This window comes from Hyaena hyaena, unplaced genomic scaffold (genome assembly GCF_003009895.1).
Source record: "Hyaena hyaena isolate Hyena2069 unplaced genomic scaffold, ASM300989v1 scaffold_991, whole genome shotgun sequence".
NCBI lineage: Eukaryota > Metazoa > Chordata > Mammalia > Carnivora > Hyaenidae > Hyaena > Hyaena hyaena.
Genome location: NW_024081622.1, coordinates 101697 through 125312, shown reverse-complemented (window position 1 = coordinate 125312; position 23616 = coordinate 101697). Strand labels below are relative to the sequence as shown.

General features: G+C 35.0%; 1 protein-coding gene across 1 annotated transcript in view; it reads right to left on the bottom strand.

Moving 5' to 3' along the window:
- Nucleotides 1-2158: 2158 nt before the first annotated feature.
- The window catches only part of METTL15 (methyltransferase like 15), a gene marked incomplete at its 5' end in the record, with an annotated part of 112306 nt that continues 90848 nt past the window's right edge, over nt 2159-23616 (bottom strand). Inside the window, one exon of the mRNA XM_039221467.1 lies at nt 2159-5446. Within this exon, the coding sequence (XP_039077398.1) occupies nt 5001-5446 (446 nt within the window). The remainder of the gene's footprint in view (nt 5447-23616) is intronic.

The following is a 23616-nucleotide window of genomic DNA, read 5'->3' as shown; positions in this document are numbered from 1 at the left end:
AAAGAAATGGAAAAACATTCCATGCTCATTGATGGGAAGATTAAATATTGTTAAAATGTCATTACTACCCAAAGCAATCTACACATTCAATGCAATCCCAATCAAAATTGTACCAGCATTCTTCTCAAAACTAAAGAAACTATCTTAAAATTTGTATGGAACCACAAAAGACCCTGAATAGCCAAAGTAAGATTGAAGAAAACCTGAACAGGAGGCATCACCATCTCAGACTTTAGCCTCTACTACAAAACTGTCATCATCAAGACAGTAAGGTATTGGCACAAAAACAGACACATAAACCAATGGAATAGAACTGAGAACTCAGAATTGGACCAACAAATGTATGGCCAACTAATTTTTGACAAAGCAGGAAAGAGTATCCAATGGAAAAAAGACAGCCTCTTTAACAGATGGTGCTGGGAGAACTGGACAGCAATGTCCAGGAGAATGAATTTATATCATTTTCTCACACCATACACCAAAATAAACTCAAAATGGATAAAAGACCTGAATGTGAGACAGGAATCCATGAAAACCCCAGAGAAGAAAACAGTAAACAACTTCCTTGAATTCAACCGCAGCAATTTCTTACCTGACACATCCCCAAAGGCAAGGGAATCAAGAGCAAAAATGAACTATTGGGACCTCATCAAGATAAAAATCTTCTGCACGGTAAAGGAAACAATCCATAAAACTAATAGGCAACTGACAGAATGGGAAAAGATAGTTGCAAATGACATATCAGATAAAGGGTTAGTATCCAGAATCTATAAGGAACTCACCAAACTCCATACCTGAAACAAAATTATCCAGTGAAGAAATGGGCAGAAGACATGAACAGACACTTCTCCAAAGAGGACATCCAGATGGCCAACAGACACATGATACGATGCTCAGTTTCCCTCATCATCAGGGTAATGCAGATCAAAACCACACTGAGATACCACCTCACGCCGGTCAGAGTGGCTAAAATAAACATATCAGGAGACTCTAGATGCTGGCGAGGCTGTGGAGAAATGGGTACCCTCCTACACTTTTGGTGGGAATGTAAAGTGGTGCAGCCCCTCTGGAAAACGGTATGCAGGTTCCTCAAAAAATTAACAGTAGAACTCTCCTATGACCCAACAATAGCACTGCTAGGAATTTACCCAAGGGATACAAGAGTGCTGATGCATAGGAGCACATGTACCCCAATGTTCATAGCTGCACTCTCAACAATAGCCAAAACATGGAAAGAGCCTAAGTGTCCTTCAACGGATGAATGGATCAAGAAGATGTGGTTTCTATACAATGGAATCCTACATGGCAATGAGAAAGAATAAAATCTGGCCATGTGTAGCATCATGGATGGACCTAGAGGGTGTTATGCTGAGCGAAATAAGTTAGGCAGAGAAGGACAGATACCATTATGTTTGCACCTATAGGTGGATTAGGAGGAACTTAATGGAGGACCATGGGGGAGAAGAAGGGGAAAAATAGTGGGGGAGAGGGAGGGAGGCAAACCATGATAGACTCTTGAATGCTGAGAACAAACTGAGGGCTGATGGGGGTGGGGGAGAGGGGAAGGTGGGTGATGGGCACAGAGAAGGGCCCTTGTGGCGATAAGCACTGGATGTTATATGGAAACCAACTTGAAAATAAACTAAGGAAAAAAAATGAATATACAATACAGATACCAACTAAAAATTGTGTGCAGTTATTAAATTCAATTTTTAATAAGCAACAAACTAAAACCTCTTAAGAACTGATGTGCTGCACATTGGTATTGATATTAAAATGATTAGTAGAAAGCAGTCAATAAGAGATTCAGAAATGTAAGACACTTGCTTGTTTTATAGTCATTGCATTTTAATAGAAAAGAAATACAGGGGCGCCTGGGTGGCTTAGTCGGTTAGGCGTCCGACTTTCGCTTAGGTCATGATCTCGCGGTTCGTGGGTTCGAGCCCCGCGTCGGGCTCTGTGCTGACTGCCAGCTCGGAGCCTGGAGCCTGTTTCAGTCTGTGACACCCTCTCTCTCTGGCCCTCCCCTGCTCACGCTGTCTCTCTCTCTCTCCTAGAAATAAATAAAACATTAAAAAAAAATTAAAAAAAAAAAGAAAAGAAAAGAAAGAAATACACATTCATTTTTATAATCAGTGTTTATTTTCTGTATGTATTATTTGTACTTCAAAAAAACAATTTCTAGCATTAACCATTTAAAACTCATTCATGCATTTTATTACACATTCTATAGCAAAGACTAAGAAGCAGGCAAGAATGATTATGGCAAACAGCCTAATTATAGAAAATAACATATATTTTTACACTACAACATTTGATACTAATTTTTTGTTTATTGAAAAAAGGATTTGTTTCATGCATATTCTAGATTTTTTCATATCACAGTATTAGTTTCCTAGGGGCTGTGTAACAAATTACCACATATCGGGTGGCTCTGAAGATCAGAAACATGTTCTCTCGTGGTTCTGGAATCTGAAGGTCTAAAATAAAGTTGTCAGCAAAGATCTACTTCAGACTGAGGGAGAATATCTTCCATTCTTCTCTTCTAGGTTCTAATGGTTGCCAGCAACCTTTGGTGTCCTTTTTCTTGTAGATGTATCATTCTGGTCTCTGCTTTTATCTTCATGCAGCACTCTTCCCTGTGTCTCTTTCTTTCTTCTCTTCTTAGGACAGCAGATGTATTAGATTAAGGGCCTCTCTGCTTCACTATGACTTCAGCTTAAGTACTTACATCTGTAGTGACCACAGTGCCAAATAAGGTCATATTCTGATGTTCTCAGAAGGACATGAATTTTGGAGGGAAAACACTATTCAACTCAGTGCAGTTACTCTCCATTTAACATTAAAGACAAAAATCACTAGACTATACAGGATCTAAACATGACTGATGAATAAGTGGATCATTGTTATCTATGAGTGTGATCTCTTACTTTCCAATCAGATACATATATGGGAATTCACCTTATGGAATCTTTCTCATTCACAAATATGACTTACATGCAAAGAGAAACTTAAACATTTTTTTTCCAGAAAAGATCAGTGGATTAACCTAAGTGAATTCACTTCTTTCTAATTTGAGGACATTGCTCCCCAGAATATTTTGTAATTCTGAATAATGACAAATTACTTTCACTGCAGAATTGCTCAGATCTGAATACAGCCTATAATGTAAAAGTTGCAGGTCACCTGGGTGGTGCAGTCTGTTAAGCATTCAACTCTTGATCTTGGCACAGGTCATGATCTCACAGTCTGTGAGTTCAAGCCCTGCATCAGACTTTACAGTGATGGCGCAGAACCTTCTTGGTATTCTGTTCTCTCCTTCTCTCTGCCCCTAACTTGCTTGTGCTCTCTCTCTCTCTCTCAAAATAAGTAAACAAAATTAAAAAATAAAGTAAAAGTGGCAAACAAGCTTGAGAACAAAAGTTAAATATTACAGAGGTAGATAAAGAAAATCTAAGTATTTAATTTATATATTTTGCCCACAGTTATGTTAATATTTTATTCACTTATATTCACCAATTCACAATGTTATCATAGTTGAGAGAATGAATTTTTCCTATATTTGAATAGTTTACTAATAGTTATACTATTATATTAATAGTATAAATATAATTTCAGGGACAACTACTTAAGAAAGCAGTCTTTTATATAGATCTTTAATCAAGATGCCAATGTACCCTTTGACTAATTTTATCTCTCATTCATCCTTCAAGTCATAATTCAAGCATCACATTGTCAGACCCGGTTTCCTTCAGTAAATGAAATCCCTACTAGATGTTCTTATCCCTGTAATGCTTCTTTGTAGCTACTGTGTTAATTTTACATTGACTTTTGTGATTATTTAACTACCATCACTCTTCTCCACTAGACTCTAAACTCCACAGGACAGACACTGTGATATATGTGTATTTTACTCACCTTTGTTTCTCTGCCTAGTTTAGTACTTGCTGAATAACTAAAAAAAATTAGAAATGCTTATTTACATATAACAAGTTGATATATAAATTATATATAAATTTCATTAAGAATCCCCTACCAAGTGAATGTCTCCTGAAAAAACATTTTGCTATTACAGCTACTGTTGGGTATGTAAAAACATTAAAGGGAACATTCATTTTAATATCTTTAATATATCCTATACTTTTCTATTGCAATAGACTTGGTTTAATTATTTTGAATAGCTCAGTTATAAAATGCAGGATTCAAATGATGACAGATTTTATTATTTGTCAAAGGCATTCTGGGATATTATTAAAATAAATACACTTGACTTAAAATGTAGGTTTTATGAAACATTCTCTATGAGGGCTATTGGCAATTCTCCATTTTTACTTTCAATATATAAAATATAGTATATATCATATTGCAAAATCCCTTTAAAACAATGAACACTATAGTTTCAAAAGTGACGTTTATCAGTATGATCCATTTTAAAAATAATACTTGAAAAATCTGCATAATACCTATATTTGGGAAATATAGTACTACTAATTAATTATTCCTAAATAGAGATGAAAATTTCTTTGATGATCTTTACTTACTTATTATTTCTTATTACTTGATCCATAGAAAGTCTGTTGCAAATCTGAATATCTAAATTCAGAATTTAGAAAATGCAGATACAATTATAATCTCTATCTTTTGACAGATTGAGTGTTCATATTTAAATAAATACACATAGTACTCTTCTTTATAAAAAATGTCCATGATTAGAGAAAGGACTACATTTCAAAAGCCAAATATAATACTCAGATAGAGACACTGCTCCAGTTTTGAGATGTTGTTGCTCCTAGAGTTGACCTTTCTGTGTCATGCCAGTATTTCTCATATTTTCTAAGAAAAAAAAAAAGGTAAATACCCTCAAATTCTACACATATATAGTACATCTGTTTCTCTATATATCCCATACTTCCTTATATTAAGCCATTCAGGAATATCACATACAAAAACAGAAACCGTGAGGAAAAACTTGAAGGACCACATGACGAAAACTTTCTTTATCATAATTTGATGGCTGCTCTAAGCTTGGCTGAGCGTGCTCTGGGGTTATCCTGCACATCCTGATCTTCTGGAGTAAGTACTTTCTTGTGTATCAATTTCCACACTAAAGGGGCTTTGCTTATAGAGTCTCCTTCCTTGTTTTCATGACCTGAACCTAACTGTGATGCTTGTATCACCTTCTGTCTAGCACTTAGGTTAAACCTTTCTGTCATGCTTATCCCAAGCAAGAATCGTTTGACAATGCGATCCTCTAATGAATGGAAGGAGAGGGCAACAAGGCGACCACCAGGTCTCAGAAACTTCTGAGCTGTCTTCAATCCTGTGTAAAGTTCATTAAGCTCATTGTTCACAAATATTCGAAAAGCTTGGAAAGTCTTGGTAGCAATATGGGTAGATCGTTGTAGCATGTCTTTTCGCGCAAAAATAGCAGATGGAGGAAATGCACCTATGAAAAAACATTTTGTAAAAACAGGAAAAAAGGAGAGGAAAAATTAATATTTTCCACTCTAAGTCTACTGGGTTGTGTTGTGTGTGCATATAATTAAAGAACTGAGTTTCCTTAGAAAATTGTGGCATTCCATCCATACTTTGCCATTTTTATTTCTAAGCATTCCAGCAAGATTCAAACTATTGTGTCAGAAACAGCTTTCATAACTCATAAGAGTAATGAACTCATAAGAGTAATGAACATCAAATAAGGAGCAGAGAAAGAGACAATTTTTTGAAAAAATAATGATTAAAAAAATTTCCAACTTGGGTGAAAGACATTAATTCACTGATGCAAGAAGTTCAGTGAACCCCAATAGAATGAAAAAAAGAAAACTGCATCTATGCACATCATAATCACACTACTACAAGCTAAAGATAATCAGAAAAATCTTGAATACAACAAAGAAATAAATTACATAAAGGAGAACAAAAATGTGATTAATAGTTATTTTCTCATTAGAACAATGGAAGTTATAAAGTACTGGAATAATATTCAAATTGTTAAGGAAAAAAACCTGTGTTCCAAGAGGGCTACCTAAAAGTATTCTTCAGAATTAAAGTTCAAAGACATTTTTAAATGAATAAAAAATGAGAGGATTCATTGCTAATACGTCTGCATTCAAGAAATGCTAAAGGAAATACTTCATGTTGAAGTAAAGTGACACCAGATGATAATTTGCATATACAGAAAAAAAGAGATTATAGATATATCTTTATATATTAATTCCTCTCTTACTTTCTTTAAAGACAGGACTCTGTAAGTGAAATTATAACAGTTTTTTACATTTATATATTTTAATATAGATATAATATAGATATAGCCTGTATATGATAGGCAATAGTACAAAGGATTAGAGGGGGTAAATGGAACTATACTTTTGCAAGATTCATATGTTTTGCTGGAAGTTAAAGTTGCATATTACAGTCCCTAGAGCAATCAATAAAAATAATGCAAGGAAATAAAGCTAATGAACTAAAACAGAATAAAAATAGTACACAAAAATTATTGTTTAACACAAAAGACAGAAAAGAACAAAACAAAAATGAGATAAAGAGAAGATAAACAGTAAAATGGCAGACAATAAAACCAAATATATCAATAATTACATAAAGTATAAATGTACTCAATGTCCCAATATAAATGCAGACGTCATCTGACTGAAAAATCATGAGACCTAATTATATATTGCCTACAGAAATGTACTTTAAATATAAAATCAAATAAAAGTGAAAGTAAGGAACAAGCTGTAAAAAGATATGCCATGTAGACAGATGCATAAAAAAGAAGGTCATTATATATTATTATGTAATAACATATAATAATAATAATAATAATAATAATAATAAAAACAACAGGAAAAAACAAGTTTTTAAAAAAGGAGAATTCCTAGACCCAAAGAGAAACATTTCCTATTGACAAAAAGGTCAATACGGAAGGAAGATACAACTTTAAGTGTATATGCACTAAATAACATAGTTCTCAAAATGTCAATGAAAGAGATTATCTGTACAAAAGAAGATGAACTTAAAATCTTACTGCACACTATACACAAAAACTAATACAAAATGGATCACAGATCTAAGAGTAAACACTAAACATAAAATATATATCTGACAAAACTCTCTTATCCAGAATATACGAGAAAATCTCACAATTTAATAAAAAGAAGCCACACCACCTATTTGAAAAAAGGACAAAAATTTGGACAAACACTTCACAAAAGATATACAAAACGTCAATAAATATATGTAAAGACATTCATCATTATTAGTCATAAAAATGCACATTAAAACCGTAATGAAATACCACTACACATCCACTAGAACTGCTCAATCCTAGAAAGCAATAAACTACTGAGATTGACCCAAAAAGGAAATAGATAATCTGAACAGAACTATTACAAGTGAAAGGATTAAATCAGTAATCAAAAACAACCCCACAAAGAAATGTCCAAGCCCAGATGGCTTCACTGCTAAATTGTGCCAAGCATTCAAAGAATTAGTAACAATAGTTCACAAATGCTTCCAAAAAAATTGAAGAAATGAAAGCACTTCTCAAATTACATTATGAGGTCAGTATTACTATGAAACAAAAACCAAAGGCATCACAAAAAAATTACAGATCAATATCTCTTATGAATATAAACATTAAAATCCTCAATAAAATACTAGCAAACTGAATTCAGCAGCATATTAAAAGAATTATATGCCATGACCAAGCCAGATGGTCATGACCAAGGATAGCTCAACATATGAAAACTGATCAATGTAATATACTGCATTGATGGAATGAAGGAAAAATACTCCCACATGATCATTTCAATTGATTCAGAAAAAATATCTGAAAAAATTCAACACTCTTCCATTATAAAAACACTCAAGAACTAGGAATAGAAATAAAGTACCTCAACATAAAGAAGCCCATATATGAGAACCCAGGGCTAACATTACACTTAATAGTGAAAGACTGAAAGCTTTTCTTCAAAGATCATGAATAAGACAAGGATACCCATTTTTACCACTTCTATTCAACACAGTACTGGAGGTTCTAGTCAAGGAATCAGACCAGAAAAAGAAATAAAAAGCATCCAGATTGGAAAGGAAGAAGTAAAATTATCTCTGTTTACAGAGGACAAGATCTTATAAGTAGACAACAATAAAGATTGCACACATACACACCTTGTGAGAACTAACAAATGGATTCAGCAAAGCATCAGTATATAAAATTAACATGTGCAAATTAGTTACATTTCTACACTTATTAATAAACAGTCCAAAAATGAAATTTAAATAATTTGATTCAAAATAGTATCAAAAAGAATCAAATACTTAGGAATAAAGTTAACAAAAGAAACGTGAAACTTACGGGAACTACAAACAATATTTAAAAAAAATTTTTAAGATGGCAATACACCTCCAAATTGGTTTAAGACTCAATGCAATCTCTATCAGATCCCAGCTGACTCTTTTATATAAACTGACAAGCTAATTCTAAAATTCACATGGAGCTGTAAGAGATCCAGAATAGCCAAAGTGATAGAGGGGTGGGGGTGGGGAGATGGGAAGAGAGAGAATGAAGGAGAACTCACACTTTATGGATTTCAAAACTTTCTGAAAAGCAATAGTAACTGAGACAGTGTGGTGCTGGTATAACAGACATAGAGATCAAAGGAATAGAACTGAAAGTCTAGAAATAAAGTCTTATATCTATGAGCAAGTGATTTTTGACAAGAGTGCCAAACACCTTCAATAGGGAAAGAATGGTGTATTGAACAAAGAGTGTTGGGACAACTGGATAGTCATATACTAAAAACTAGAGTTAGACCCTTACATTATATAGAAAAATTAACTCAAAATAGATCAAAGATATCAACGTAAGAGCAAAAACTATAAAATTCTTAGAGAAGAAAAACAGGGATAAATATTCATGACTTTGAATTTGGCAAATAATTCTTAGATATGATATCCAAATGACAAACGACAAAAGAAAATAATACTTCATTAAAATTAAAAATTTTGTTCTTTGGGGCATGTGGCTTCAGTTGGTTAATTGTCTGACTCTGGATTTTAGTTCAGGTTATGATTTTACGGTTCATGAGTTTGAGCCGCACATCAGCCTCTGCACTGACAGTGTGGAGTCTGCTTGGGATTCTGTCTCTCACTCTCTCTTTGCTCCTCCCCTGCTTGTGCTCTCTCTTGCTCAAAATAAATAAATAAACTTAAAAAAAACCTGTTCTTAAAAGGGTACAGTCAAGAAAACGAAAAGAATGGGGAAAAAACTGCAAACTATGTAACTTATAAGGGATTTGTATCTAATATATGTAAAAGAAGAAAGTTACAAAACGATGCATGTATGTATGATAGTAAATTCAATTTAAAATATGCACATCAGAAGAGACAAGCCTCATCTAATTTTTAAGAATAGGAATAAACAAAAAGTATGGATTTAATAAATCAATAAATATAATTTTACTTACACCTACTCCATTGGCATACATGTTATATTAAAGTATAATGTTCAATAAATTTATACAGGAATTTTCTATTTTTTATTTGCTTAATCATGCCTTAAAATTTTTGTTCCTAGAGAATATTATCCCATGGAGATGTAATCCTTCCAGTCCAGATTTTCTATGGATGAAGATCTGAGAGTATGGCTGCAATCCTGGCACTTGAGTTTCCTTGGCATGCTTCTAATAGCAAAATAAATTATACAAGGCTGGCACCTTGATTCACATTTTGGCAACCTGGACTGGACTACTGCAGGTCCAGTAGTACATTAAGACACACCTGATTAAGCTTCTTGGGGAACTGGATTAGAAAATGAAAGAAATAATATCGTACTTGTACCAGGCAGCTGAGAACCTGGCTGTCTATAGTTAACCAAATCAGTATTATAGGTTCACTCTTTCCTCTACAAAAACTACTTTGATGAAAGGCTAGAAGATGTTAGATGTTAGGAAATTTACCTTCTAGCAAGCAGGTTTCTCAGAAACAAAATATCAAAGTTGAAGTTGAAGAGGGAGATCAACTCTTTTCTATTTGCTATTCAATCTCTCCATTTTCCACAGAAAGAGTTTTGGTCACTGGAAAATGTGTTTTAAAACATTCCAAGTTCTGATCAAATATCCAACTCTTCATATTTTAGAGCCTGAATTTAGAGGATGCTTCAGGAAGGGTGTATTCCTAAAGATTTGCATGATTCAAACCTTGTGTAATTCAACACTAATTTTCTCAAAGAAGAAATGTAACATAAAATACATTTTAATTTACAAGTATTTTGATGTAAAATGAGAGGTTAACATCCATGGAGCACATGAAGCAACAAACAGTGTAGTGTATACATACTATATATGTATATATGTATGTATGTATATATGTAGACATATATGTATATATATTAACTTTAAAGCTTTCAAAATGTTTTTCTTAACATTATCTCTAATATTCTGTAGAAATTAAAAGGATGGCTCAACAGGGTAATTCCCTAGTTTTCCTGTTATCTTATAACATTTCAAAGATATATATATATTTGAGGATGTGGTTCTAACAGCAATGAATTAGCCAGCCCTGGCTATATGTTAACTAATTTGATGAAATAACAAAATGGCAGACAGCTTAAAAATATTTGTTTGGTATTGCCAATGAATGTATTTTTAAAAACTAATAATAGAAAATGTTAAAATAACAAAATAATATCTGAAATCACCATGTAAATTCTAATATAAACAACAGCATTGAGTAATTTGACATAACAAAGTATGGTAGGAGTTTCTGTTTACCAGCTGAAATGGTACCTTCCCATGGCAGAATTATCATTTGTAATTTATTCAGCCAGCTAGCTGTGAAATTATGGGATCCCTGGCTAATTATTTTAAATGAAGGGATCTGTTTTTATTTCAAAGTTTTCACATAAAGTGAGAATTTATTCATATTTTATTTTATACAACCTGTTTATATAATTAATATTTACATTAAATATATGCATACTGCATACGAATCTGCAGCTGAAAAATTAACATCACTGTGATCAGACAAGTCTTCTTTATAAGGCCTAATTAGCCCTTGCCAATGTCATATAATGGAGAAAGGAAATAAGAGCTTTCGGAGAAAGAAAATAACAGCTTTCATTTTACTTAGGAATGGTCTTAAAGATAATAGGAAAATTCTAATCCATGAAAAGCTTTTCTTTTGGGGCTTTCTTATTTTGTTTAGAAAATCCTAATCTGGACTATGTGCAATGGATTTCCTGGGCAGGATTTCCAGGCATGGTCCTATCAATTCTTCAAGACCCATCTTCACGGGAAGATAAAGCACTGCAATGGGCAATGGCGTGTTCTGTGGAGTTTTTTGATGCTGCTCTGGGAATCGAAAAGACATATGCCGCCTTATTTTAGAGAAGTTCAATTCCTAGGGCTATCATTCCTTTATAAACTGGCCCTTTTATTCTGTCATTTATTTTATTTTATTATTTTTTTCTTTCACAAACCTGATTTATTCTTCACTATCCAGGCACAGTGTTACAAAGTGAGTTATGATCCACTGAAGCTTGAATTAAATTCCCTGGGAACAAAAAAAAGCTAGACATGTTTTGTGTAATTTTTTTTTTCCAAAAAGTAGGTGAAACAATTACCTCTCATTATCAACCATTAATCTTTACGTACTTGTCTGATCTTTTTTTTTTCTTAAATAGTTTATTGTCATGTTGGTTTCAATATAACAGCCAGTGCTCATCCCCACAAGTGCCCTTCTCCATGCCTATCACCCCCCTTCCCCACTCCTCCACCCCCATCAGCCCTCAGTTTGTTCTCAGCATTCAAGAGTCTCTCATGGTTTGCCTCCCTCCCACTCCCCAACTATTTTTCCCCTTCTTCTCTCTCATGGTCCTCCGTTAAGTTTCTCCTAATCCACCTATATGAGCAAACAGATGGTATCTGTCCTTCTCTGGCTGACTTATTTCGCTCAGCATAACACCTTCAAGTTCCAACCATGGCACATTCTCCAAGATAGATCACATACTGGGACATAAAGCAGTCCTCAATAAATATAAAAGAATTGAGATCATACCATGCACATTTTCAGATCACAATGCTATGAAACTTGAAATCAATCACAGGAAGAAGTCTGGAAAGCCTCCAAAAACATGTAAGTTAAAGACCACCCTACTAAAGAATGAATGGGCCAATCAGGCAACTAGAGAAGAAATTAAAACGTATATGGAAACAAATGAAAATGAAAATACAACAATCCAAACTCTTTAGGATGTGGCAAAGGCAGTCCTAAGAGGAAAGTACATTGCACTCCAGGCCTATTTCAAGAAATTAGAAAAAGCACAAGTACAAAATCTAACAGCACACCAAAAGGAACTAGAGGGAAAGCAACAAAAGCACCCAAAAACCAGTAGGAGAAGAGAAATAATAAAAATTAGGGCAGAAATAAACAATATAGAAACCAAAAAAACAGTTGAACAGATCAATGAAACCAAGAGTTGGGTTTTTGAAAAAATAAAAAAATTGACAAACCTCTAGCCATGCTTCACAAAAAGAAAAAGCACTCAAATAGACAAAATCATGAATGAAAGTGGACTTATTACAACAAACCTCTCAGAAATACAAGCAATTATCAGGGAATACTATGAAAAATTATATGCCAAGAAGCTGGACAACCTAGAAGAAATGGACAAATTCCTAAACATGCACTCACTACCAAAATTCACACGGGAAGAGATAAAAAATCTGAACAGACCTGTAACTAGTGAGGAAATTGAATCAGTTATCAAAAATCTCCCAACAAATAAGAGCCCTGGGCCAGATGGCTTCCCTGGGGAATTCTACCAGACATTTAAAACAGAGTTAATACCCATTCTTCTCAAGCTATTCCGAAAAATAGAGATAGAAGGAAAACTTCTGGACTCATTTTACGAAGCCAGCATCACTGTGATTCCCAAGCCATACAGAGATCCGGCAAAAAAAGAGAACTACAGGCCAATATCTTTGATGAATACGGATCCTCAACAAGATACTTGCAAATCGAATCCAACAGCACATAAAAAGAATTATCCACCATGATCAAGTGAGATTCATTCCTGGGTTACAGGGCTGGTTCAATATTCACAAATCAATCCATGTGATACAGCACATTAACAAAAGATAAAAACCATATGATCCTGTCGATAGATGCAGAAAAAGCATTTGACAAGATACAGCATCCCTTCTTAATAAAGACCCTCAAGAAAGTTGGGATAGAAGGAACTGACTTAAACATCATAAAAGCCATCTATGAGAAGCCCTCAGCTAACATCATCCTCAAGGGGGAAAAACTGAGAGCTTTCCCCCTGAGATCAGGAACATGACACAAATGTCCACTCTCACCACTGTTTTTAACATAGTGCCGGAAGTCCTAGCATCAGCCATCGGACAACAAAAGAAAATAAAAGGCATCAGAATTGGCAAAGAAGAAGTCAAACTTTCACTTTTCACTGACTACATGATATTCTGTCATTTATAGGAAGAAAGGCTGATGATGCAGATTGTATAAAATGAAATTAAAAAGAAAAAAACAGAATTTAAATAGCATATAGTAATGGAAATTAAAATACTGAAAATAAAACATTAACTAGCAATGGTTCAGATAGACAAGAAGAAAAGACAATCCTACTATCAAGGATTAAGCAAGATTTTTTTTCTTTTTTGTTCTGAATTGGCGAGCTTGAAGACAATCAGTAAATGTCCTGTGCCTGCAAGGTAGCAAAAATGGGTTTGCTTGTGAAAGTCAGTGGCCAGAGAGCAAGGGCCTGAGTTCTCTTAGGTAAGCAGAGACTATGTGGGGACATCTGCTGGGCTCTAAATTAGGCCAAAGGAAAAAAATAAATATATTAAAATGAGACCTGGTTCTTGCCCTTGAGGAATTCACTGGTTTGTAATCCTTCTTCCTTCTTCTACCTCCTTCTCATCCCTCATATCCTGTTATCAGAAATAGAAACAGGTCTCTCTGTTCTTCCATATCCTGAGCTTAGTCACAGATCTTATATGGCTAATTCATTTGATTAAGGCATACAGTGGGTAAGACAGAAAATATGTTCTCAGTCACAATTTTGGTCATTTGATTTGGTGCTTAGAGAAAATCTATTTTGTGTCTTCTAGTCCATCAGTGGACTTAGTTAACCAGCCCAATGTTAACCAGGCAGAGGCCTGCTTACCTCTACCAGAGCACTTGTAACATACTACTGTGATTACTAGTGTCTCAGTACCTTGACTCTGAATAGAAGCTATTTTATATACATTCTTCATATTTCTCATACTTAACAGAGAAGCTTGTGATTCTTTTTTTTTTTTAATGTTTTATTTATTTTTGAGACAGAGACAGAGCATGAGAGGGGGAGGGGCAGAGAGACAGGGAGATACAGAATCTGAAGCAGGCTCCAGGCTCTAAGCTGTCAGCACAGAGCCCAATGCGGGGCTTGAACCCACCAACGTGAGATCATGACCTGAGCCGAAGTCGGAGGCCCAGGCGACTGAGCCACCCAGGCGCCCCGAGAAGCTTGTGATTCTTAACCTTGACTTTACATTGGTCACCCGAGGAGCCTTTGAAAGAGAAAGATGCCTGGCCCCAGTCTAGACCTACAGAATCAGTTTCACGGGTTTATGACACAGGAATCACTACTTTTAAAAAGCTTCACAGAGGATTTTGATTGCAGCCAAGATTAAGAACTACTATAGTAAACACTCAGTAAATGTTTGTTGAAAAGATAATAAAACAATAATGAGTGGAAAAAAAAATAAATGGATAAGTGAAGAGTATAATATTCAGTCATATAAATGAATGACTAATGAAAAACATATTTTTAGTCACAGAAAATATTACGAACTGAATTTTCACATAATGTCATGAAATGTCCTACTTTTGGCCAAATGTGAATGTGGGTACTAAATTATGATTTTAAGGGGACAACTGAACTCTCAAATTTGCTAGTGATTTCATTATTTCAATATAATTATTCCTATGTATTTAATGATATTTGATAATGGCTGGGAATGTCCTTAATGAATCAATTATTTGCACATGCAACCAAGCACCTGCAAATAATTTTAACCACAGGAAATGCAAACTTGCAAGCCTTTACTAACTGAAATGAACCAATGTGTAAGGTGAAAGTTTTGCATATTTCTTTCACAAAATAAGACAAGAGAATGATCTTCAATGATTTCAACCTAAGTTTTTTTCCACAAAGATTAGTGTACAATATTGTTGAGATTTTCTGCCAGCTTTTATTTCACTTAACACCTATGAAATCCTAAACCATGAGTTTTCTCAATTCTTCAAAATAGCAGAACTGCTTTCCTCCTTTTTTTCATGTTTTGAGGGTTTTTTTTATATCCTTGTAATATCTTGTAATAGGAAAATAATGCTAGCAAATCTGACTACAAAAGGGAATTAAAGGCTAATATACATTTAATAGCAAGATGTTTTAGAGTTAAGTACACTTTAAAAAATGTACAGTTAAAAATAAATGTACATTAAATCCACTATGTGGTAACAAGTTGTAATATCAATTCAATTTTACATTATTTGGTACTTAACTCTCTCAAAGTAATGTTGGAAAAATTCCTGACATACAAGATTAACCCTAGCTGTTCAAGAAAACTGTTAGGAGTTCTTCCTCATTAGAGGCACTCCCTTCTCATATTCCAAATCAACATTGTTTTTGCAGGATTTTTAAAGTTCCCTGATAGTTTCATATTGTTACTCTTTCCTTTCTCTCATATCAGCAATTTTTGGCAGCTCTATATCCGAATTGTACCCAGAACCCCACCGTTTCTCACCAGTTCCACTGCTATCACCCAAGTCCAAGCCATCATCATCTCTTCCACACAGCCACCAGATCAATCCCTTTTGTCTTGGTGGGGGGAGGGGAAGGGAGGGAAGAAGAGAGAGAGAGAGAGAGAGAGAAGAGAGAAGGAAAGTACACAGCAAGGGAGAGGGGCAGAGGAAGAGAATCTTAAGCAGGTTCCATGCTCAGCATAGAGCCTGACACAGGGCTTGATCACACAACCCTGGGATCATGACCTAAGCTGAAATCGAGAGTCCTACCCTCAACAACTGAGCCACCCAGGCACCTCAGACCACCCCTTTTCATATAAAAATTAGATCATGTGATTACACTATTTAACACCTTTAAGTCTCCTATCACATGATTATAAACTGAAGGTCTGCCTTGCTGGCTCAGTCGGTTAAGCAGAAGACTCCTGATTTCGGCTTAGGTTATGATCTTAGAGTCCTGAAATCCAGCCCTGTGTCAGGTTCTATGCTGAGTGTGGAGCTTGCTTATGATTCTCTCTCTTGCTCTCTCTCTCAAAAAAAAAAAAAAAAAAAAAAAAGAATAAAGAAAAAAGAAAAAAGAAAGACAAGATTTTAAAAAAGAAAGAAAAACTAAAGTTCTTACCTTGGTCAAGTGTGTCTGTATCATATGCAACCACTGCTTCCTACCACTCCCATTTCTTTGAACTCACCTTCCTAAACTTGAGCTCTGTACTCTTAACTGAACCATGGCATTTTCCTTCCTGGGACCTTTGACCTGTACCTAGAATATCTTCCCTCACATACTTGGATGGCTTATTCCCTACTTCATTCAGGTCTATTCTTAAATATCACAGAATTAGATAGTCTTTGACCACAGTTATGAAAAGTAGTATCCTGTCACTAATGTCCCTTACATGGTTTAACTTTTTCATAAATCCTTATCAGGAACAAATATTCACTTGTTTACCACCTGTCTTCCTCCACTAGATTATGTACTCAGTGAAAACAGAGAACTGTTCACTGCCATATTATCCTTTGCACCAAAAAGAGTTGGTGGATTTAAAGAATTATTTCATTTGTGCTTTAAAGTTATAAACATAATCACTGTTTTTTAGAAAACAAAAAGAAATATCAATTGCATATGAAGTAAAACATTAATGTCATTACTCCTTAAATCCCACCCCAAGAAGCAACCAAGAAGTATACTTTGTAACTTTTTCTTGATAAACACATATTACATTGTATATGTAAATATATCTATGCATATAAATATATTTGTGAGAAAGGAATGATCTGCATAAGAATCTGCAACTTGCTTTGTTTACATACTTTTGAAAATAATTTCAGTTGTAGAGATGCAATATAATTTATTTTGTTTGTTCATTTAACAAATGTGTGTAGTGTGAAGCACACTACCAGAATACAATGGTAATTAAGACAGAGGCAGTCTCTTCTCTGGTGGAGCTCATGTTGTCATCACAGTGGTAACATTTAGGATGTTCTCTATTTTTGTTATCACAAAAATGCTGCAGTAAACATGTGAATTGCACATTTTAAATGTCTGCATGGTAGAAAACTCCACAAAGTAAAAAGACAGCCACATTGTGAGAAAAAATATTTGTAACTATTTGAGACTATGATAGTAGTCTATAGGATTAGAGTTTTTAGGTCAAAGGCTATTTAAGCCCATTTAAACTTGGATCAATGCTTCTAAATTTGCTCTCAATAGATGGTACCAATTTAGTTTCACCAATAGCAATTGAGTCCATCTCCCCATATCTTCACTAGTTCTAAAACTAGCACTCTTTTAAACCATTAACTAGCCTACAACACTGAGAAAATGATAGTTTATAGTTGTTTTAATTTGCATTTCTTTGGCAATTAGTAGAATTGGGCACCTTTTGAAATCTAATGGCCATTTGATTTCAGCTATGAATTGACTGAACAAACCCTTCATCCATGTTCTTATTCCGATATTGCCTTTTTTTTCTTTATTGACTTAGGAGAGTTATTTATAAAATAAGGATATTAACCCTTTTCTCTCACATATAGTTGCAGATAAGTTTCCTGGGTTATGACTATCTTTTTACTTTGTGGAATTTTTCTGCCATACAGACATTAAAACAATATGTAGACTTTTTTTTCTATCTTTTAGATTTTATCAAGTTTAGGAAGGCTTTCCTCATACCAACATTATATAGTTATAATCAACCCTAAAAACTTCAAAAACTTCAGTTTTTGAAAATTTTATAGCCAATTGTCCCATTATATGGTACATTAATTCCTTACTCATTTGAAGTAAGACTTTGATCATATACTACATTAAAATTTTTTTAACATTTATTCATTTTTTGAGAGAAACAGAGCATGAGCAGAGGAGGGACAGAGAGAGAGGGAGACACAGAATCTGAAGCAGGCTGCAAGCTCTGAGCTGTCAGCACAGAGCCCGAGACAGGGCTTGGACCCACAAACTGTGAGATCATGACCTGAATCAAAGTCAGACGCTTAACCAACTGAGCCACCCAGGTGCTCCTAAAATTAAATTTTTGTTTACCCTTGACTATTCAATAACTAATGCTAAAACTGTAAGAACCCTAACTAATTAACCTAATACTTTCCGGGTTGCATTATATTCACCTGGTCAGATTATTTTCCACTTTTCCATAATTAAACCTCTATATTTCTCTTTCTGTCTAAGTACACAAATTGTATTCTGGTATTTTGAGCACACAATTTTTTTTTGGTCTCTATTCTTGTGTTATTCCTTTGCTCTAGTTTTCATGGTGCACCTTTATGCACAGGGCATCTTCTTTCTTAAACATAGTTCCACAAGGACAAAATATATTTGTGGATCATTTTAAACTGTCCCATTGTTTTCACAGATCCAAAACCCTGATTTATTTAGTCCATTTATTAGTTGAATGGTCTCTGACACTAACTGAAATTGTTTCAATTAAAACTGTCATTAGCAATATTTGGTAAAATGCAGTAATGATGGGGCTCAGTTGGTTAAGTGTTCGACTTCAGCTCAGGTCATGATCTCATGGTTTAGGAGTTCGAGCACTGCATTGGGCTCTGTGCTGACAGCTCAGAGTCTGGAAACTGCTTCAGATTCTGTGTATGTTCCTCCCCTGCTTGCAATCTGTCTCTCTATCAAATATAGATAAAAATTTAAAAAATTTTAATGCAGTAATGACAACCTGAATAACACATCATTCATTCACTTAGACCATATTTATTAGGCACTGTGTATTAAAGACTGGGGATTAAATGTTATGAGGGCATCTCTCAAGAAATTCAAACCCAATAAGAGTGGGAACAAAACAGGGAAAAAAAGTTACCTTGACCCTGAAAAGACAGCATTTTCCAATCTACTCTTCTGGAGACAGTGACCTTGTGAACTATGTAGCACCTTCAGTCCTTATCCAAATGCCAATGTGTCTGTTGCCAAGTAAGTCTAAGAAATGCAGCATGCTATATTCCACTTTTGGAGATGCATAATGTCAATTAGCATGGAAAAGCTCTGAAGATAACTTTAATTTTGTTTACCTAGTATTTCCAAACTTCCTGAAACAAAACCTTTAATTTTATAACTATCCATTCCACAGCACTTGCTTTTTGGGTAGGAAAATACTTAGAAGTATGTTTGGTGTTAATCACTCCTCACACATCTTTTTTTAAATGTTTATTTTTGAGAGAGAGACAGTGAGAGTGGGGGAGGGGCAGAGAAAGATGGAGATACAGAATCAGAAGCAGGCTCCATGCTCTGAGCTGTCAGCACAGAGCCCGATGTGGTGTCTGAAGCCACGAGCTGTGAGATCATGACCTGAGTCGAAGTCGAACACAACCAACTAAGCCACCCAGGTGGCCCTAAAGTTATTTTTCTTAAGTTTATTTATTTTCTATTTGAGAGAGACATTGCAAGTGGGGGAAGGCAGAGAGAGAGGGAGAGAGAGAGAATCCCAAGCAGGCTCCATGCTGCCAGTGCACGGCCTGGTGCAGGGTCAAACTCAAAAACCCTTGAGACCATTATTTGAGCCAAAAGTAAGAATTGGACTATTAAACAACTAAGCCACCCAGACAACCTCTCACACATGTTAATTATGTCATTAAATCCCTATAATAATTCTGAAGGGAAAAGTAGATATCCTTATTTCCATTTAAAGGTGAAAAACTGAGGGTTAAAGGTTTCTTCTCAAGCTCACAGAACTCAAATGGAAATCCGGGTCTTTTGAACATGAAGCCCACCCCTTCAACTGTTCTTCCTATGATACAGAATGAAGCTGACTCCTCCTGAAGAGAGGCCTAACATTTCTGACTAGTCCATCTGATAAACACGCTCTGGGAAGGCCACATTAGTTTTTTTGTTTTGTTTAAAAACAAACCACACAACTCATTTCATGACATAGGTTTGTTAATTTTTCTGTTTCTTATGGATGTTCTTGAGTTTTCTTGTCTTTATGTGTGCTCAAAACAAGGCAACAATTTTAAGATGGTACACTCACCAAACCACCTCATCTCCTTTTTCCTGATTAGAATTTAAAGAAGTTAAAATGAAATCACATGGCTTAGAGTGATTTCCAGAAGCTCTGATTCCATGTCTACTGTTTTACTTCGGGGAAAAAATGAGTGTGGGATCTTTAAGCCTGAATAGCCTTTTACTGAGAGATGTTGTAATAGAACCCAAGTCATTTTGCATCAAGTTGCAAGAGTTTGGCTTTCTCTCCACTTTTCCCTTGGGGAGATGTGCATTGTTAGGCCTCAAGACAGCACATCTGGTGAAGGCGGCAATGGCCCTGGTCTCTTACTCTGGGAATGGTAATGAATACTTTTGGCTTTTGTCCTTTTCGTTCTATTGAAAATAACGTATTGTTAGCTCAGGTTATTAGACTGTACATTTGCCTCTCTTTTTCATCAGCTTTCATGATAGTGGGTTTAAAAGAGAAACTGCTGTCATTATCAAAAGACTTCTGGGCAGGTACTGATTACATGTTTTTGATTAAGAATCTAGACTCATCCAATGCAGTACACCCTGGGCTTTTCCTGACTCACCTGCTTGGAAAGGGGCCCTTAGTTGCTTTTATGTTCTAAAAATTAGTGCTAATATTCTCTTGCTAAGCAAAATGAGGGGACAAGGTTGTCCCCTTCTAATTGTGTACAATTAGAAATAAAGGGTTCTGACGGCTAAAATCTCGGGAGAATTAAACCCAGCTCCTTTTACTTTTCTTTAAAGCTCCTTGAGAAATACTGAAAGAGAAAAGTGAAAGATTTTCTATACATTTGATATTCTGCATTTCTTGTAAACACACAGTTTTAGTAATGACAGGGCAGTGATCCTTGCTCTTGTTTTCAGTCTAGAATGCCCTTCTCCCTCTTTTTATAGTTTATGTCTACTCATCCCTAATGCTCACTAAGATGGCATCTTCTCTGGGAAGCTTTCACAATGACCTTTTTATACGTATTTCAACAAACTATTACCATTCTACATTATTGGTCTATTAACATATAGTAGGCTATAAAAGGTCCAAAGATCTTGTACTATCTTCTTTTATATCCTCAGCCTCAGGTCTAAGGCCTGGTGCACAGTAGGTGGCAAATTAAAATCCACTAAATAAGAGATACTTTTCCAGTCTCAAAGATCAAGATGTATCATAAATGGTATTCTAAACGTGGACATTCCTGAACGTACTGAAATCTTTCTAAGATTTTGTGTGTAGGTACAGTTTTATGTGTAGATAATCCAGGGCTTCTATTGTATTCTATTATGTATCAGAGACCCCAAAGTAGGTAAACTCCTGGTAAAAACGGAGTTTGCTGAGTTTTCAGCTTACCATTTACCACCTTTAGTGATATGACCAAAAAAGCCTAGGCCTTCACCTAGTTTGGTTTTGTATTTTTAACTCCAAGAGTACCCCCACTCAGCATTATCAGAAGCATGGATTGAGAGCCGCCTTCATGCATGACAGCAGAAGCTGGAAACCGCATGAGCGAATACGCAGTTTTCTGCTGACTAACAAGGGATTTCATATTAAAAGTAAGAGAAAACCTTGCTTAGTAACAGTATGCACTACATATAATAATAGAACACAATTTGTATGGGGAAGTGGTAAAATAGATTTCATTCATAAAAAACACCATGCTTCTGGCTAGATAAATGACTTGAAGTCCCAGAGAGAAATTATCATTTTTTGTTCTGGGATACCCTTATGCTACTTACACTTTTTAAAATTTAATACATTCACATGTTCAAATGTATTGAGATTTTTAAGCTTGTGAATGAAATTAGCAACGTGCTGTGGCTGTCAACGTGATGCATTGCAATTCCCCCTGAGTGGTAGGGTTTAAAAATTAATTCAGCTCTTGCACCTGTTTGCCGGCATTTGTCTGTTGAATTTCCATCACATTTAATAAGTCTCTGTGACGCAACTCGTGTCCTTTTGCCTGGGCTCCTATAATACAGTGTTAAATTCTCACCCATTTGAAATTCAAGTAATATTACAAATTTCAAACTGTTAATTAAAATCTGTGAACTTGAATGGTTCTGGATAAAATTGGCTTTACTTAGTAAGGTTCTTTTTAAACTTCTTCATCGTCTCATCTAATCCCCAGCTCCTACAGGTTAAGTCTGATGACAACATGATCTCACTATGGGTGGTTGAAGCTTACAAATACTCATACAATAGGGAAAAATCAAGTTATAGGCTTGAGCAAAAAAGGTATAGAGGAACAATACCTGCTGAGACGAAATGAGAAACATGGCTTAGAATTAGAGAAAATAATTGATATTTTTCATATATTATTTTTCAATAAAATATACTATAATACTATGTAATAAACTATACTATACTATAATCCTATAGTATCAAGTCTTAAAATGTTGAGGATAGATGGGATATCTCAAAATGAATCATGATTCCTTTCACTTATTTAGGTGGTCAATATTAAATTAATTATTGAATCTTTAAGAAGGGATTGAGGACTATTTGCCAAATACTGTGAACACAAAGCAGAAGAAGGTTCTAGCATATTTAAGACCCTAAACAAGATATGTTATTTGAAACATCACGTTATTTGAACAGGGCAGTGCAGTACTGCCCTCTGAGTTGGGACATTTGCACTTCCTACCACTGGGAGATAGTAACAAGAAAAGGTATGTAACTATGCTCTTCTTTTTTGTGAGGTCAGCACATGCTCAGAACTGATTCTTGGGCTCCAAGGTAAGGTGCCTGCCCTCCTGTAGCACACTTAACTGCAGTGGAACACTTCTCAACTCTATTACAATGATCTTTAAAAAATGTTTCACACTTCCACTGAAGCATAAGCTTCTAGAAGGCAGGGACTGTGTGTTACTCTCAGAAAGTAGGGAGTCTGTACCATCATAATTTTTCTCATAACAGGTTTGTTGAAAGACTAACAGACCATCTGAATGAAGAATAGATGATTAATTTCTTCAAGGGTCAACAGCATATGGATTTTTAATTAAATCACAGACTATAAATATCTTTTTTCTACCATATCTAAATTCACTACTGAACTGCCTTCACCATTCCTTTATTTTTCTGCCTGCTATATTCTGCTAAATTGGTCTAGGAGCAGTGGTTTGAATAATGTCCAGTAAAGTCTGTTTATTTTGGATGTGTATCCATTTTGAAAAATAAATTTTCAAGGGCTGAAGTCATATGTTATTAACTTCATTAGGGAATTTTAGACAAGAAAGGAAGTACACCTCTCCCCTCTAAAAATCCCTTAAATATGCACAAAAATGACTATAGTGTTTAATAATAACCCTCATGAAGACATAAGCCAAATATCTAATAATAAGGATGT